Source organism: Camellia sinensis, chromosome 15, assembly GCF_055761805.1.
Source record: "Camellia sinensis isolate YWXY chromosome 15, ASM5576180v1, whole genome shotgun sequence".
NCBI lineage: Eukaryota > Viridiplantae > Streptophyta > Magnoliopsida > Ericales > Theaceae > Camellia > Camellia sinensis.
Genome location: NC_138975.1, coordinates 107,135,356 through 107,151,532, shown reverse-complemented (window position 1 = coordinate 107,151,532; position 16,177 = coordinate 107,135,356). Strand labels below are relative to the sequence as shown.

The 16,177-nt window shown below is 32.6% G+C and overlaps 1 protein-coding gene across 1 annotated transcript; it reads right to left on the bottom strand.

The window, feature by feature from the left end:
- Positions 1-476: 476 nt before the first annotated feature.
- LOC114320171 (protein ACCELERATED CELL DEATH 6-like) lies at positions 477-3,190 on the bottom strand. The gene is made up of 3 exons (XM_082907944.1): positions 2,373-3,190; positions 1,698-2,218; positions 477-1,179 (listed from the first exon to the last, which is right to left on the bottom strand). The coding sequence occupies exons 1-3, from the start codon at positions 2,953-2,955 to the stop codon at positions 628-630; spliced, it is 1,656 nt and encodes a 551-aa protein (XP_082764070.1). The 5' UTR covers positions 2,956-3,190; the 3' UTR covers positions 477-627.
- Between the last annotated feature and the right edge of the window lie 12,987 nt (positions 3,191-16,177).

Below are 16,177 nucleotides of genomic sequence, written 5' to 3'. Positions count from 1 at the left end.
AATTATTTTAGTCGCCAAAAACCGTCACTTTTGGCTACTAAACAACCCGTAGTCGCTAAAAACCCTACATTCAGCGACTAAACTGCCTTTTAGTCGCTAAAACCATTATATTCGGCGACTAAACTCTTTTAGTCGGCAAAACTGATCAACTTTGGCGACTAATTCCATTTTAGTCGCCAAAAACCGTACTTTCCGCGACGAAAAATGATATTTTAGTTGCCAATTGTGCTTTTTGTTGTAGTGATTGGGAGGGAAGCCAGTTCCTAAAATACTTCTATTGTTTTTGAAGAACACGTAATCTTTGTAACTTGAGGTATTGAGTGTTTGGTCACTTCAAACTTCAATACCACTTTTCACCACATATATAATTAATGAGTCACATACACCATGTTATTTCGTTCACGTGGCATAGCCCTTACTAAAATACTCTTATTGTTTTCGAAGAACTTGGAACGCTTGGACTTGTCTGTGTCTTCATGCCCAATGCTATATGTATTTCGAAGCGAATCTGTTTAACAACAATGAAGACAGGCTTTCCCAGGAGCCAAACAAAAAAAATTAAGGTCTAATTTACAGCAATAATCAGAATCTATACATTCGATTCTTTCAAGAGTTGTGCGATTTACGTCATGCTTTCCTGAGTAAGAAATAATTAGCAGGAAAAGAGAGGCAACCGATAACACACAAGGCAATTGCAAGGCCTAATGAATGCGCTAGCACCACATACATCCCTGTAATGAATGCAAGCACCATTGCTCCCACGGCAATGACAATGAGATAGTAAGCTGAGGCATAGTGCCTGAGAAACTTATCTCTATCTAAATCACCAGCCACAACGAAGTAAATTAACATGGCAGTGGTCGAAAATATCATGGCCATAAAATCCGTAATGACAAATGTTTTGAAAGCTGCTTTTCTGGCTAGAATTGCCGTGCCATGGTCGAGGCCTTGGCGGGCATCATAGCCGCCTGGCACAGTGAAACCAGCAGCGAATGTTGCTATTGTTATGAGCGCGGCCACTATCAAATGGGTGTCTGCTGATCTTCTAATATCTGTTGGTAGGACTTTTTCGAGGACATGATGTCTCTCTTTGGTTACAATTTCATCTTTATCTCTGCTGAATACATCTCTCCTACCCAGATTAGCACCCGCATTTGTAAAATTTCTTTTGGTGAAACCCTGCAATTTTGTGTTCTGAAGTCAGATTGGGAAAATCTAAATGATATCGTATTGAGTAGTCAAAACTGAAACTCTTGAAACGTCATTTTCCAAAAATTGTTAGTCTACGTCCGAAGTATATCATGGGTAGTATGGTGCTGAAATTCATTTTGGTAACATCTGTTCTTTGATCAAATTATTAGAGCGTTACAGCTTTTTTATGTACATTTTGTCCCACCCAAATTCCACACTTTCGTAAATTTTATTTCATCATTTTTTTACTCATTTTGTCTTAAGAAAAATGTCAACAAAATAAGTAGGAAATTTTTTTAGATCACTACACTTATTTGGAATGAAAGTGTATGATGTTTTGTAAAATCTCAGCTCCAAAACATAGATAGCTATTTTCTGGTAACACTCTGTATGAGTGTATCAGCATCAACTAAGAGGATTAACTATATACCACAAAAACCCTTGCTTATGATTGTATGTACCATGTTGTAGAATCATTTCTAAATGGGCAAAGTTGGCATACTTACCCACGGTTCAACACTTTTGTTGCTGCAGACTACGTCCAGAGGAGTCAAACTATCGTTGTTGAAGGCCATCATGTCCGCCTTGGGGTGCTTTACAAGACCGGCCTCATAGCAATCAGAAGCAGCAAGCAGATGAAGAGGTGTGTTCCCATCAACGTCTTTCTGATTTATAAGACTGCTCAAGGGGAAATTTTGCAAGATAAATTTGATTGCCCTCTTTTTTCCATTTTTCACCGCAATGTGAAGCATATTCTGGCCTCTGCCATCAACTATCTCCCAAGAATCCATACAGTGTGATATAAGCTCTTCAAGTACGCGTACGTGGCCTTGGCTAGCCGCCAAGTGAAGAGCTGTCTTCTTGTTGTCTTTGTCTACAATGTATGCAACTGATTTATCTGCGTTTAGTAGGTCTCTCGCTCTTAATACATAACCGAAGCGTGCAGCATAGTGAAGCGGTGTCCACCCATATGCATCTGCTTCCTTGCTTAGGGCTGGCTTCCATTGTAGTAATTTCCGTGTACATCCTAAACCAGAATCAATAAATCAAATTATTAACAAAAACAAAACAAAACAAATACTATGCTAGTAGCAACTTAGAAGAATTCTAAAATGTGTTTTCTCTTCAATCCTCTGTTTAAATCTAATTGAAGAATTCTAAAATGTGTTTTAGTTAGCTACCTTCAAGGTTGTGAATGACAGCCGAATGTAGAGCAGTCCTACCACCAGGGCCACCATAGGCCGGTACTGTACAAGTCTCCAAGATCACAAACACCAATCCAACATACCCTCTCTCCGCCGCCAGGTAAAGTGGAGTCTCCTCCGCATTATTAGCAGGATGACAAAACTCAGGATCTTCCTGTGTCAACAATTGGACCGCAATCGAGTGGTGATTCCTCACAGCCTCGTGCAAGGCAGTGTCTTTCACCTCGTTGCTCATCCTCATCATGTCCTTGGCCGTCCCAACCCCGTTCTCAAGCTCCTCATCGAGTGCATTCGCGTATTCAATCAGGGCTCGGACTATTGTGGAGTTTCCTTCCCTTGCTGCAATGTGAAGCGAAGTGTCGCCTTGTGAATTTACTTTTCGGTACATGGAGGGACACATGTTTAGGATCTCCATGACAGACTGGATGTGCCCGAATTGGGCTGCGACGTGGAGGACAGTGTTGTTGTTTGGGGTGAGTTGGTTTTCGAGAAGGTTTTTGTTTTGGTTGAGGATTTCAGTGTTGCCTTCCATGGCTGCTCTGTATAAGCTAGTGTCCATGTGAGTGAAAAGTGGTGGTGTGTTTGGCCAAGAGGCCCTTTTGTGTTTAGAAATTGAATTGCCAACTTTGTTTCTCCTCCCAAATCATTTGCATACTCATCATCACTATAGTTAACTCAAATCAAGTGAAACCGAATTAATGACACTTATGAAGCATGTGATTATTTCGTCTTGAAAATCGTTGGCAGGCCGGCAGGGGAGGTGAGGAATACAAGGTATCCTAATTGTCATTTTCATATGTCAATTTCGAAGCTTTTAAAAAGTTATTTGGTGTGCTTGGTTACAGTTGTTCTGGAGCAAAAAGTAACTAGAAAGTAGAAATAGCAAGTAACATTCAGATAATTAATTTTTATCACATAAATTATAAACAAAAGTTGACATATTCTCAAAAAAAATAAACCTCTTCCAAACATGGTAAATATTGTTATTCATCTTGTGGTTTCAAATTACGGACAAAATTTGAAACTATAGTGTGAAATTAAACTTGACGTAGTGTGAATTAAATTTTAAATGAATCGGATTTACACATTATAAATTTAAAACATTTTACTAAGTACTTTTTTATTTAGTACGTAACATTTGCTGCCATCCATAACCTCATGAATACTTTTTTGTTTTTCTTTATGTTCTTTTCTAAGATGGAAGAACTCTTATTAGTCTTTTTCAGTGTTTGGTAACTTGTAAATTCAAACAGATAAAGGTATCTTGTAACTGATAACAAACGTTGTGATTACATGATTTTTTTTAAAAATTAACTTTTTTTTTTTTTTAACATTGTGTGTTTTCAGATTATGATATTAATTCTTTGTCATTCTGATATCATCGGTTTAATCCCAGAATCTAAAAAAAAATTGAGATTCTAATAATTATTTCAAAACTCCAATGTTTACACTTACTGAATTGATAGTTTTAATTTTAAGGAAACCAGACTTCTAGTCCACGGTTTAATTTAGACATTAACACAATGTTTGAGATGACAGAATGGATTTTCTATTTTTTTTTTAACAAATTTGTATTTAAACAGATAATTCAAACATAATTGCCTTTGTTGGCCTTGTTTGGCAAACGTTATTTTTTACTTTTTGGGCTAAAATTTATAAAAAGACAAAATAGGTTAAAATAATTAATAAGATAAAATATCACATCAAATTCATAATCATTTTACTTTTTTCTCACAAATATCATATCTAATTATAAAAAAATCTAATTATTTTTTCAAATATAAATATTTTAATCTATTAAAATAATTAAAAATTAAAATAACTTATAAAAATAGTCAACTTCTCAAATGAGGAGAATATATAAGGCTAGACAGATCAGGTTTTATTTATTTTTTCAATAAAGTGAAGAAAACAGACACAAAGATCAATTATGCCAGCTCTGTTGTGTGGAAAGTTCCAAGAAAATTCAACGATGACCTTGAATATAAACAAGAGCCGCCCTCAACCGTATTACTTCTCGTAGTGCTACAGTCCAAGTCAACCACAGGGCTCTTCAATTGTGGAGCCTCATAGGGCTCTTCAATTGTAGCAAGTGGAAAATTCTAAGGTAAAATAGTCAGCCTAATAATTAGTTTGGTGGAGGTTTAAAATTAGAGTTAAATTGACTAAAATGCTTAACAAGTCTGTTTTACCTATTTCATTAGAGTTGCTCTAAGTAATTAATATATATTTGTGTCCCTGTGTATTGATGCTCAATTATACATTAGGTTAAGTTTTCAGGAGAATGAAGTTATGAAAAATATGAAAAGGTTAAAATTAAAAAAAATTATTTATTTTATTTAGAGTGAAAAATATTTTCTTGTACAACTTGGGAATTTGACCCCCCCCTTCCCCTCCCCCCAAAAAAATAGGGAAAATTAGTCTAGGGTCCCTCTCGCACTTTTCGTAATGGAAGAGATCTACAAAATTATTTTTTGATGTCTAAGGTCCTTTAACCCCAAACTCATATATCACAGAGAAATTTAAGAAGTCTCTCTCTTCTCACTCTCTCTCCTACATCAACCCCAAACCCTAGCTGCTTCCTTCATCCTCGTGAGCTTGCTCAGAGCTATCAGACCTTGTTCTTGCTCAAACACGTCTAGACCCACGAACCGTGGTTTTGACGGAGCTGTGAACAAAGACCAAATCAACGAGTTACTCCGAAAGCACCGAAACGGAATCATGGCGGATCGAGAGCACCGAAATGAATGCTCGGTGTCAATGAGGATGGAAACGAGTCTGATTGGACCAATGCCGGTGGAGCGAGTGGGGATGAAGAGGAGGAGGAAGAGGATGAGGTTGCTGCTATGTTTCTATGGTTGTGAGTGATTATATTCATTTTACTTGGTAATTGGTCTTCTAAGGTTGACAGGCAGGTCGACTTATTTTGAATAACTAAACCAGAATTCGTAGTGTAGGAACTTCGGAAAAGGTTGTGTCCCTACAGTGTTTTTGCACATGCTTTGTTTTGTTCTGTTCTCCTTTCTTTTGTGCAAACAATGCACAAATTTGAACATGCATTTCATTGAATTTATTACTTCATTAACATACATGTGATGGACCTCCTTATAAACATGAATATAATTCTGCATGTGAATCAAGTTGTGAATGGTGATGTAAGCTTTATATACTTCCACCTGTTTAGTATCAGTTTAATTTTTTATGTTTTTTAAAACAGAAACAATCTCCTGCATTATTAGACCATTCTGACTATTAGGTCTGCTGCATATCATTTGCTTGCAACTTTTTATGGTTGTGAAAAAAGATTTCAATGTCAAGTGGAATTTGATGAATGAATTCTGAGAAATTTTCAACTATACCAACTTTATTAGATCTGATTTCATTGAATTTCCAAGACCTCCTCCTCTGCAGAGAAATTTCAATTTTCTCTGGGTTGAACCCAGAGAAATTCTTTGGGAAGTTCATAATTTCTCTGGGTTAGAAGTAATTTTCTTTGGGAGCGTTTTTAGAACCTTCTATCTATGACACAGTGAAAGCTTTCAACAACATTTGGTGGAGGATCAAACCCACGGCAGAGAAATTTGAAATTTCTCTGGAGTCCATGAAAGGCTAAGGAAATTTCCCTGGCAGTGCCCATGAAAGGCTAAGGAGGCCAGAGTCTGGACCAATTTTCTTTGACTTGAATTTTCTCTGGACCAATTTTCTCTGGATTGATGTTGAGGGACCTTAGACATCATGAAAATATTTAATGTCCTTTATACTACAAAATCATAATATCAGGGACCTCAAAAAAAATACTCCCAAAAAATACAATAAATTTCTAATGATACTAACTAATTATTATAATTTTTAATAAAAATTTCATTAAAAAATAATTTTTTGTGTTACTTTTTTTCTTTTGCCCCTCTTTGTTTGAATAAAAAATTCAATAAGAGATCTATAGAATAAAACATAAAAAGAAAGAAAAAGTAAATGAAATAAAAATTAATTTTTTTCATTTTTCTTTTAACCCACAAATCTACCTCAAATCTTTAATCCAAACAATTGAATCATTTTTATTGAAGAATTGAATTTTAATCAAACAATACTTGTTTTAGTATATTTTTATCTTTAAGGTGTTCATTCTTAATGTCACACCCCAAATCCGGGCATGACCGGCTGTGGCCCACAGGGACTTAGCCCAAGGCACACGTAAGCCTAAACACGAATCCAATCACATCGAACAACTGAACAATAGTCCAATAATAAATAACCAAAACTCAATCCAGACATGTCACAATTATAAACGGCAAAATCAACCGTAATCAAAAACCATCCAAACTTATGGGATATAAACAACCCACATATCAAAAATAATCCTAAATGAACTTCGATAAGAATAAATATAAATATGCACAAACTTGACATAACACTCTAAACTAAAGGAATGCCCTAGAGGTCCATGCAATTGAGTCCCCGCTATGCCATGAGTCCACTCTAAGTCCTTCTAACACCTGGAAATGGTAAACAACTAAGTCAGCTGATAGCTCAGTGAGTAGCAACATGAATAGTAAATACAGTTTTGAAAACAGGGTTCAATTCCAAAATAAGATATATATCACAGAAACTAGATTGGCATACAGTTTGGTAAATACAATCTGTTTCAAAAAGAAGGTTCCACAGTTCAACACTTAAAATACTCATGTCTCGCAAAAACATGATAAACAACATTTTCCACTTAAAACAGATTATAACATGAACACCAATAATTTTCTGGGTACCAATAAAAACAAATAATCTGCCACACAATTCTCAAGGCTATAAGCCCCGTTGGATCCAATACCGAACTAAGAGTCATCCTCAGGGTGGCACCTGGGCCTTTTCTCAAAGACGATCCGATTGAAGGTCACCTAGTTGTTTTTAAAGGTCTTTTCCTTATAATCGTTGAGCACTAGAGTCATCACGGCCCAACCCGGATCTGTTCCCTAGTGGCCAGAGTCACCACACACAGTGGAATAATTTCCCTGGACTAAATACACACATGGTCCCAATAATCAATACACATCAGTTTTCACAAAACATGGTGGTTCATCATTATAAACATGAGACCAAAACAAATAGTTTACAGTATGCCAAGTTCACACATGTTTAAGAAATAATTTGATTCAATTGATAATATAATAATTTATCAAAACAGTTTAGTCTTGAAACAACAATTTAATTTTCCAACAGTTCAGGGTAGGGGAACATTTATAAAAATACGTAGCATGAAACTACTCACCTGAAACCGAAATAATATAATCCTCGAATAGAGTATAAAAGTCCAACTAGTGCCCTGAACCAAGTATAAAAACTACACGTTACAACTAATTTAAAAATACTAAAAAAAAATAGGAACTAAGTAACCTCAACTAAAGCGCACTAACACGACTCAACCCAACTCACCGTTACTCTTAAATATTACCGAAGTTCATGTTCTTCAAGGTTTAAAATCACCCAAGACATGGGTTCTGGTCAAAACTTAATTAATTGTGACTTTAAGATAAAACAGAATTTCAAACAAGCCTTCCTAACCTATTCGCTAACTTTGAAAATTACAAAACCCACTCCACGATATTCAAAAAAATTCCAATAACCTCCAGATATGATCTAGTATATCCTAAGTTTCAAACCCAATTGGTTTCACTTGATTTGCTTATCAAAATAATTATCTACAATTTATTATATCTAAACCGGTTATTTTCTGCAGCACTTTAAAGAAATTGACGGTTCTCTTAATATACACGAGCAATCAATGCAAGGCCAAAAACATACGAAACTAGTCTCGTAACCGGTTCTAATGACACTAATTTGATAATTTTTGGATTTATACCCAAAGAGAACAACAATCCCGAATTTACTGTTTCGGACTGGTTTCCTGGACAGATTTGAATACCTCAATTTATATGGATTTTGACTCCCAAAAATTATGAAAAAATTCAGATATGCAATTCAATGTGTAATTGATCTACTGTAAAAATTTCAGATTAAAATTCATCCGTTTGATATGGTTTTTTGATTTTTAAAGTTTGTAATTATGTGCAGAATTTTTGGACTAAGATTCACACCGATTCTTTATACATGAATTTAACTCCTTAGATTTCTTAACAGCATATATATATACACACAAAATACATACACCTACAATCTCTCCATCAATGAATTAAATAACAATATTATTAGGATAAAGAACAAAGAAAGAAGAGAAGAAAACCTAGGAAGCCACACAGCACAACACACCCAAAGCTCTCCTTCTTGGCTACAACAATAATCTTGATGATTGAAAAACCCCTCTCTTTTCTTCATAAACCCACGGCTGCTAGGGCTGCTAGTGTTGTGGAAAACAATTATAACAAGAGTTAGGGTTTGTGTTTATTTTATTTTATACTAGTGGTGGGCACACTTAGGTCAAATAGATAGATAAATATACAAAATACATATATAAGTTACATGCAATTCAAATGATAAGAGCCTAACTTGTTAATTTTATGGTCTAGAGTTCAAGTCACACCCTCTTCTCTATTTTTTTTTTTTAATAATAAATATTGCTTCTCAATCAATGACTTTCACCATAAATTTATTTTAGGTTTAAAATTAATTAAAAGATCCTCCAATAATATTTAATTTGCACTTAAAGATTCATAATAAAATATTTGAGATTTGTAAAATTATTATTTAATTATTTACTTAATTTTTATATTCGGGTTCTCACACCTAACATTTTTAATAGGTGGTGGGAAGCGTATATTTGATCTGTCAAAATCGAATGGTCTGAACCAATTCGTCATAGAATGAACGGTTTCAATGGTTTGAACAAATGGATATGGATATATTTTTTTCCAATCCGACTAAGTTCTCAGAAGGATAGTAGATGGAAGATCACCTGATCCAACTCAATCCACCAATACTCTTTAAAAAATGAAATTATGCTTTTATGCTTTGTAAAAAAGAACACTTTTAAAAAAAAATTATATTTACTATTTAAGAAATATGAAAGCTAAACCTTTATTTTTATTATAAAAAATGAATAATAAAAAATTTTAAGTTCAAAATAGTATAGAATTACTAAAAAATAATTTTTTAAAAGGGCCTAAAACAGTAAATCCCAAATGGCAAACCAATTCGCATATCACTCACTTGTCAATTCACATAGCTCGGTCTATCCACATCCGCTAACTAAGCAAACAAATACGAATTGATTTTTTTTTTCAACCGTCTAAATTCAAACAGATAACAGATGAGAGATTACTCAACCTAACCTAATCCTCTAGCACTCTTAATTTCTAATAAAAATACATAAAATATAAAAAAAGAAAAAAGAAAAAAAGGGTTGACAAATCGTATTTTTTGCAAATTAATATTGACTTTGCTTATACATTTATTTATTTATTTATTAGTATGTCACCCGTGCTATGCACATGGTAAAATAATATATTATATATCAAAAATACGATAATTATATTCAATTTTTTGTATTTTGTCTCTTGTAAATAAAACTATATATATAAGTTTAAGAGTTTTGTTTCAAATGTTCTTTTACAATAATATATAGTATAGATACATTAAAATTGTTGTATTGACAATTAACAATTAAAATTATGCTTTGTTATAAAAAAAAATGACATAGTTCTAATACTTCACTATTTTAGAATAAAAATATATGAATTTTAAAAAATTGTTATATTGGTTTTTGAAAAGGAAATAATTAAAGAAATTTTAAAAACTTAATGAGTAAGAAAGAATCATCGTAACATGTAATTTAAATTGTAAAAAAAAAGTAAAAAAATGAATAAAGACTTTAAAAAGATGTGATTACAATTAAAACTAATGCCATATTTATTAATAAGTACAATTTTATTTGGATATCTGTTTATACTTTAACATGCTTATTTAAAACAAAAATAAAAATATTAATAATCTTGAGTTTTAAAATATGATTTTGTAGACTTGCTATATTAACTTTTGGAAGGAATCTATTGGAATTTTTTTACAAAAATTGAATATTAGTCATTGACCAAATCTTATAAGATTTAAAATAAAATTTATAATGAGAAGAAATTAATGATATTGCAACATATGCATTTTAACAATTTTAAATTTTGAAAAAACAAAAGATTAGGATTTTGAAATTCAATTATCGTACAACATTTTTGTCAAGCCCCAAGAAAATACACAATAAAAGTACACCAATCCCCGCTCTTTATGATGAACCGAAATAAATCTCCAATACTTACATTACATGATCAAAAGAGGTTTTTACAAAATAGTCCCACATGCGAATATACATTCAACGATTGTTAGCACATGAATCTATAGCATGTAGAACATCCAATCAAAAGTAATAAATGCCCTCAAAGGCTACAAAGTCCAAGGCTTAAGCTCGATTACGCAAAATGGTTGCTCGAACCCATACAAGTATAGCCCTTGGCTTGCAAAAATATAATTGCAACAAAACAAGAGCCTTGTCCTCTCAACATACACATCCACACCCTAGTTTGGCGGAATCACCACATCTCTTCCTGCACTAAAATCTCATAGGGTGAGCATAAAGCCCAGTAAGAAATTCTTAACAAAGCATATACATTTTATACAAGTCTCATAAATTGAAATGCACATGTCATGCTATGCTTTTAAAAGAAAGTCATGTTATCACCCCCCTCCTTTTTTTTTTTTTTTTTTTGAGAACCATCTTGCTCAATGAAAACTTGAAACTTTAACAATTCAATAATTTTACATCAAGTTTAAGGGGCGGTAAATACGACTCAAGTAATCTCTAGGTTGGTGTTTGCAAGTAGGTATAACTAGCACTACCAAATCCCTACTTTACCGGTAGCTAACTGGAAGGCACGTGGTACCTTCTCCGCGCGTGTTTTCGGTCTTTCACCCTAGACATTCACGCCAACTTAATCAATTTTATCTACACCCCCTATCCGGACTTACCAACGTATTTATTCCAAAACATTTCAATGAGATCTTATTTCACAACATTCCTTTTTCAAAGCAAAATTTTTTAAATCTCAATTCAAAATTTGTAACAACCAAATAAATTGAAATACCAATGCAACATATATCAAGGTATTATAATAGTCTTCCATTTGCAATATCTCCACACAATTTTTCCATTTCGATCACAATTTCCATTTCCCTTTCCAATGCAATTTCACAGCATAAACATATATTAATTTATATCTATCCAAGAGTAGCAACACTTCCGCATTTCATACATTCTCAACAATTTAGTCAGTTCATGACTATATTCACATTTTTGAATAATAATTTCAAAACCAACTATTCACATTGTCATAATATTTGTCAAAAATTAATTTCATAACATCACCACATTTTCAAAAAAATTCCCAAGTTTCTAGGGTTTCCATACACTAGGTCTTCCCTTCATTTTGAAAAAATTTGTTTCAATATAGTATTCCTCTACAACAAAATAACCCAAAAGGCTCTTTAGAAAATATTATGGAAACCCATTTTTTTAAAATTATTCAACACATGAGTCAGACCCAAGTTTAATCACCACAAGAAAGAGTCACAATAACAACATATTTTGTAAAAATGTATATATAACTCAAAGAAAAATCTCTACCTCAAGTTTGAAGAAGAAATGAGATGAAACCCTCAAAATTAACGATGTTGAAACTTGATCTCTACCACACAAAATGTAACCCTTAAGAAGTTCTCCAACTTTGATGAAGGGACAAGGATCAAAGCTCCAATGGATTTGGAAAAATCAAACACTTAATCTAGTTTGGTGTATGAAATGTAGAGAGAAGGAAGAGAATTGAGTTTCTAGAGAGAGAGATATATACAAAAAGTGATATACGCAGCCCAAGAAGAAGAAAAGCAAATTTTTTTCGAACTCAGCTTTATCTTGCACGTGCGGCACCCCTATCCGCACGTGCGGCTCTCAGCCCCACACGTGCGGCACCCTCTCTTGCACCTTCTTCCGCACGTGTATATAATGCAGGATGCACCATTGACACCTCCCTCCTCTCCGCACGTGCGGCCTCACCTCCTGCACATGCGGCCTCTTCTCTGCATGTGCGGTTCTGCCTCCCAGCCAGAAAATTTTCCAGCTTGACCCGTGACACCCTGGATCCAACCTTGCACCTTTCGAAACAAGTGAAACTCAGTATTGAAATGAATAAGAACGAGAATTTTAAGAAAAAGTTTTCAAAGACAACGAACCCAACAGTTGATAAGATCTCACATTAAAACCCGACACTCTAACAAGAATAAACCCAACATAGCTCAAAGAGGACGAGGCGAATTACGTACCCGGTCATCACAATTTTTTATTTATAAAATAATATAAATAAGGGTAGGTAATAGATAGATTAAAATTAGTTATAAATCTATACTATATATTAAGCAAAAGGGGGTTTTTAGCCCCAAGCCTTGTGGGAGCTCCAATCTCCCAATCTAAATTTCTTGATTTTTTTATTTTAAAAAAAAAAATCTTAGCATTTATTAACTTCTCCCAACTCCCAAGTCTTACTATCATAATAACACTTTAATGCATTAACAACAAGCATAAAAATAATTCTTTGAAATTCAACACATGAATTCCTTGAAAAGTCCCAACACATATGATTATTATCCCTCATAATAATACTTTAATGCATTAAGAACAAGCATAAAAAAAATTTCTTGAAAAGTTCAACACATATGATTATTATCAAAATTTTAAACTATAAATATAATGTAATAAAAAAGAAGACATTTAATTCTTTAAAAAGTCCAACACACATGATTATTATCAAAATATTAAATTTTAATATAATATAAAAAAGGAAAAAAAGAAGACATTTAAAAAAAATTTAAAAATCACAATTCACATATATAGATAATTGTAAACACAATCCGTACATAGCACGGATAATATGCTAGTATAACTATATTTAAAAGGGTATGGTTTTTAACTTCCTATATAAAAAAGATTCACAATTTTAAATTACATACGATTTTTTTCTAAAAACATATGAACTCATAGTAGAGTAAAGAGAGAAGTACTATAAAGGAAGAAATGGACTGCACATATTAAAGATAAATAATTAAATAATTGACTAACACCTTTAATAGTTTTAAAAAAAAAATTGATTAAAATTAATATTTTCTTTTTATAGTTTCGAAAAACTATTATATGTCTTTGAAGTAATACTCTGCACCAACTGTCAATTAACACATATCATATGATATCAAAAAAATATTAAAAGTAATTTTTTTTTTATAAAAATAATGATATACAAACATAAAATCAATATAAAAAACTTATTAATAATAATTGTGTTTGGATTTTGATCTATCACTTTATAATAAGTGACATGTCTTTTATTATACAAATGACCCTATCATGCAATAGTATAAAAATTCTAGTAAAACAATATTAACTAACAAAAAATAGTTATAAACAAAAAATAGATAATGGTTGGTAGAGAGGAGGCAGAAATGACACACAAAATATGAAATATAAAAACAAAAAAAAAATGGTCATAGATAAAAAAGAAGAAGAAAAAAATGGTATATCTAAAGGATAAAAGAGTCTGTTTAAAGAATACAATAAATTAAACATAACTTTCAAATTGTTTCATAGAAAGTTAAAAAATAATGAGTTTAATCGTTCAATGAATATAATATTTATAAGGCGAGGAAGACATGCATGACTTGGAAAAAATATAATGTATGGTGGATATGATTTTTGGATAAAAGAAAGAATTGGTTAGAGAAAGAGTGCTCAAGAATATTTTTTTTTTCATCTTTCTTTTTTTAAATTATAATGTATAGCTAACTATTCCATACATCCATTTCCATTAAATTCCAAATGCCAAATACATGCTATTCACATCTCAATGCCCCAGTTCCAATCCCAAGCATACATTTTACAACAAGTATGAAATGGAAGCCGAACAGATAATAAGTGCTCTACAGGCTTACAAATTTATCCAAGAACATTCTTGGTTACACAAAATGGAGTTTCAACTCAACGCAAATACAACCCTGGGCTTATATTCAACAAATAACAATAAAACAAAAAATAAAGCCTCAGCTCCGAGTCCTTCCAAGTCAATGCCTTGGCGAAGGTATAGCACCTGTACCTGAAATGGTTGCCCTTATAGGGTGAGCCATAGCCCAGTAGAGATATACTACACAACATGTGGACCATGACAAGACTAAAGAGGAGTATGCTCGTGCCATGCTCATGATAAAACTGCTTATCTCTCTTTTTATAAAGCATGCAATGCTGAGATGCAACAACAGATATAAAACCATTTCCATTTTAAACCATATATGTTACATGAATACAGGCTCTGTGAATCTCTAGGTGAGTGTCTGCAAGTAGGCCCTAATGCACTACCACTGTCATTTTTACCAGTAAACTGGAAGGCTCGACACCTAACCGCGCGGTTCTACACCCCCTACCCAGATTCACCAAGTATTCATCTTTTCGTAAATAGATACATTTCCAAACATTTCTTAAAAACAGATACATTTCTAATGAAATGAATGTAATGCAATGTCCAATGCAACAAATGAGGAATGTGGTTCAATTTACCTAAGTCTCATGTATTTCTACAATCATAGCTATCCTCCACCGATAGCCCAAAACAGATATTTCTAAACAAATATTTAAACAATTAAATTTCAAAAAAAATTCGATAAATACAATCTATTCCACGTCTCATCAAATATGAACAACTACACTAGTTTTCATATCACAATCACGTCCGGTAACCTCTCAAGATCCATTTCTAATCGTGTCGGTTTTATCCTAACAAATACATTAAGCAAAATAATACCGTTAATGTCCAAGAAAACATCATTTTCTTTCCAAACCCATTCTCCAAGCGTTATTCAACTATGACATCCTATTTTGATCAAAAGCCCCAAAAGTTAAACATAATTCCTTTGTTTTCTTTAAAAATATTGTTTTGGTTGCAAACCGATAAAAATTTCAAAACCGATCGAGTCGAAGTCCGTTTTTGTTCAAATTTAAAACACAGCTCTTTCATAACCTTACAAACATATTCCAAGTTTACGCTTTCGCAATTTGGGTATCAACTTTTTATTTTTCATAAAATTTCTCTTTTAAGCAAATAAATCACAAAATTTTCAAAAATTCTAATTAAATTATATACAACTCTAAACTCTATATAATCAAGTAAAAGTGTATAAAGAAGTACAGTAAAAGTGCCAATAAGCTTTCACATTTTTTTGGCAACAGAAATTAAATCTGCTCAGAGCTAAACGATGCCTTTTCCGCCCTCTATGTTTTGATCCAAAGCACTAGGGGTCAAAAATGACTTATACTAGATCAAACACATGAAAAACCAACATTAGAACCTTTTTTTCCCTCTTTCTCTTCACGGCAAGAACCTAAAGTTGAACAAAACATCCTATTTGGTCACTTTTATATATATATATATATATATATATATATATTATAAACAAATATCTAACCAAATATCTAACCATAAATATCTAACTATATATATACACACACCTATATATATATATATATATATATCAATCAAAAATACACTTCAACATCTTTAATGACAAAAATAAATATAATATTTTCTCACCACAAAATATATTTCGTTTAATGATACACACCATAAATATTCACAACTCTTTTGTGGTAGTCAAATAATAATAATAAAACCACAACACTGTTACATGGTTACTAACGGGTCACAATTCAATCAATTGGGTCCAAAATGAATGGAGTTTAATAATTTAAAATAAATCCCCAA

Excerpts from the sequence above, each read along its gene's own strand:
- LOC114320171 (XM_082907944.1), bottom strand. The coding sequence starts at position 2,955 with ATGGACACTAGCTTATACAGAGCAGCCATGGAAGGCAACACTGAAATC. Across the intron at positions 2,219-2,372 it reads TGTCATTCACAACCTTGAAG|GATGTACACGGAAATTACTA; the intron begins GTAGCTAACTAA and ends ATTCTGGTTTAG. Across the intron at positions 1,180-1,697 it reads ACAAAAGTGTTGAACCGTGG|GGTTTCACCAAAAGAAATTT; the intron begins GTAAGTATGCCA and ends ACAAAATTGCAG.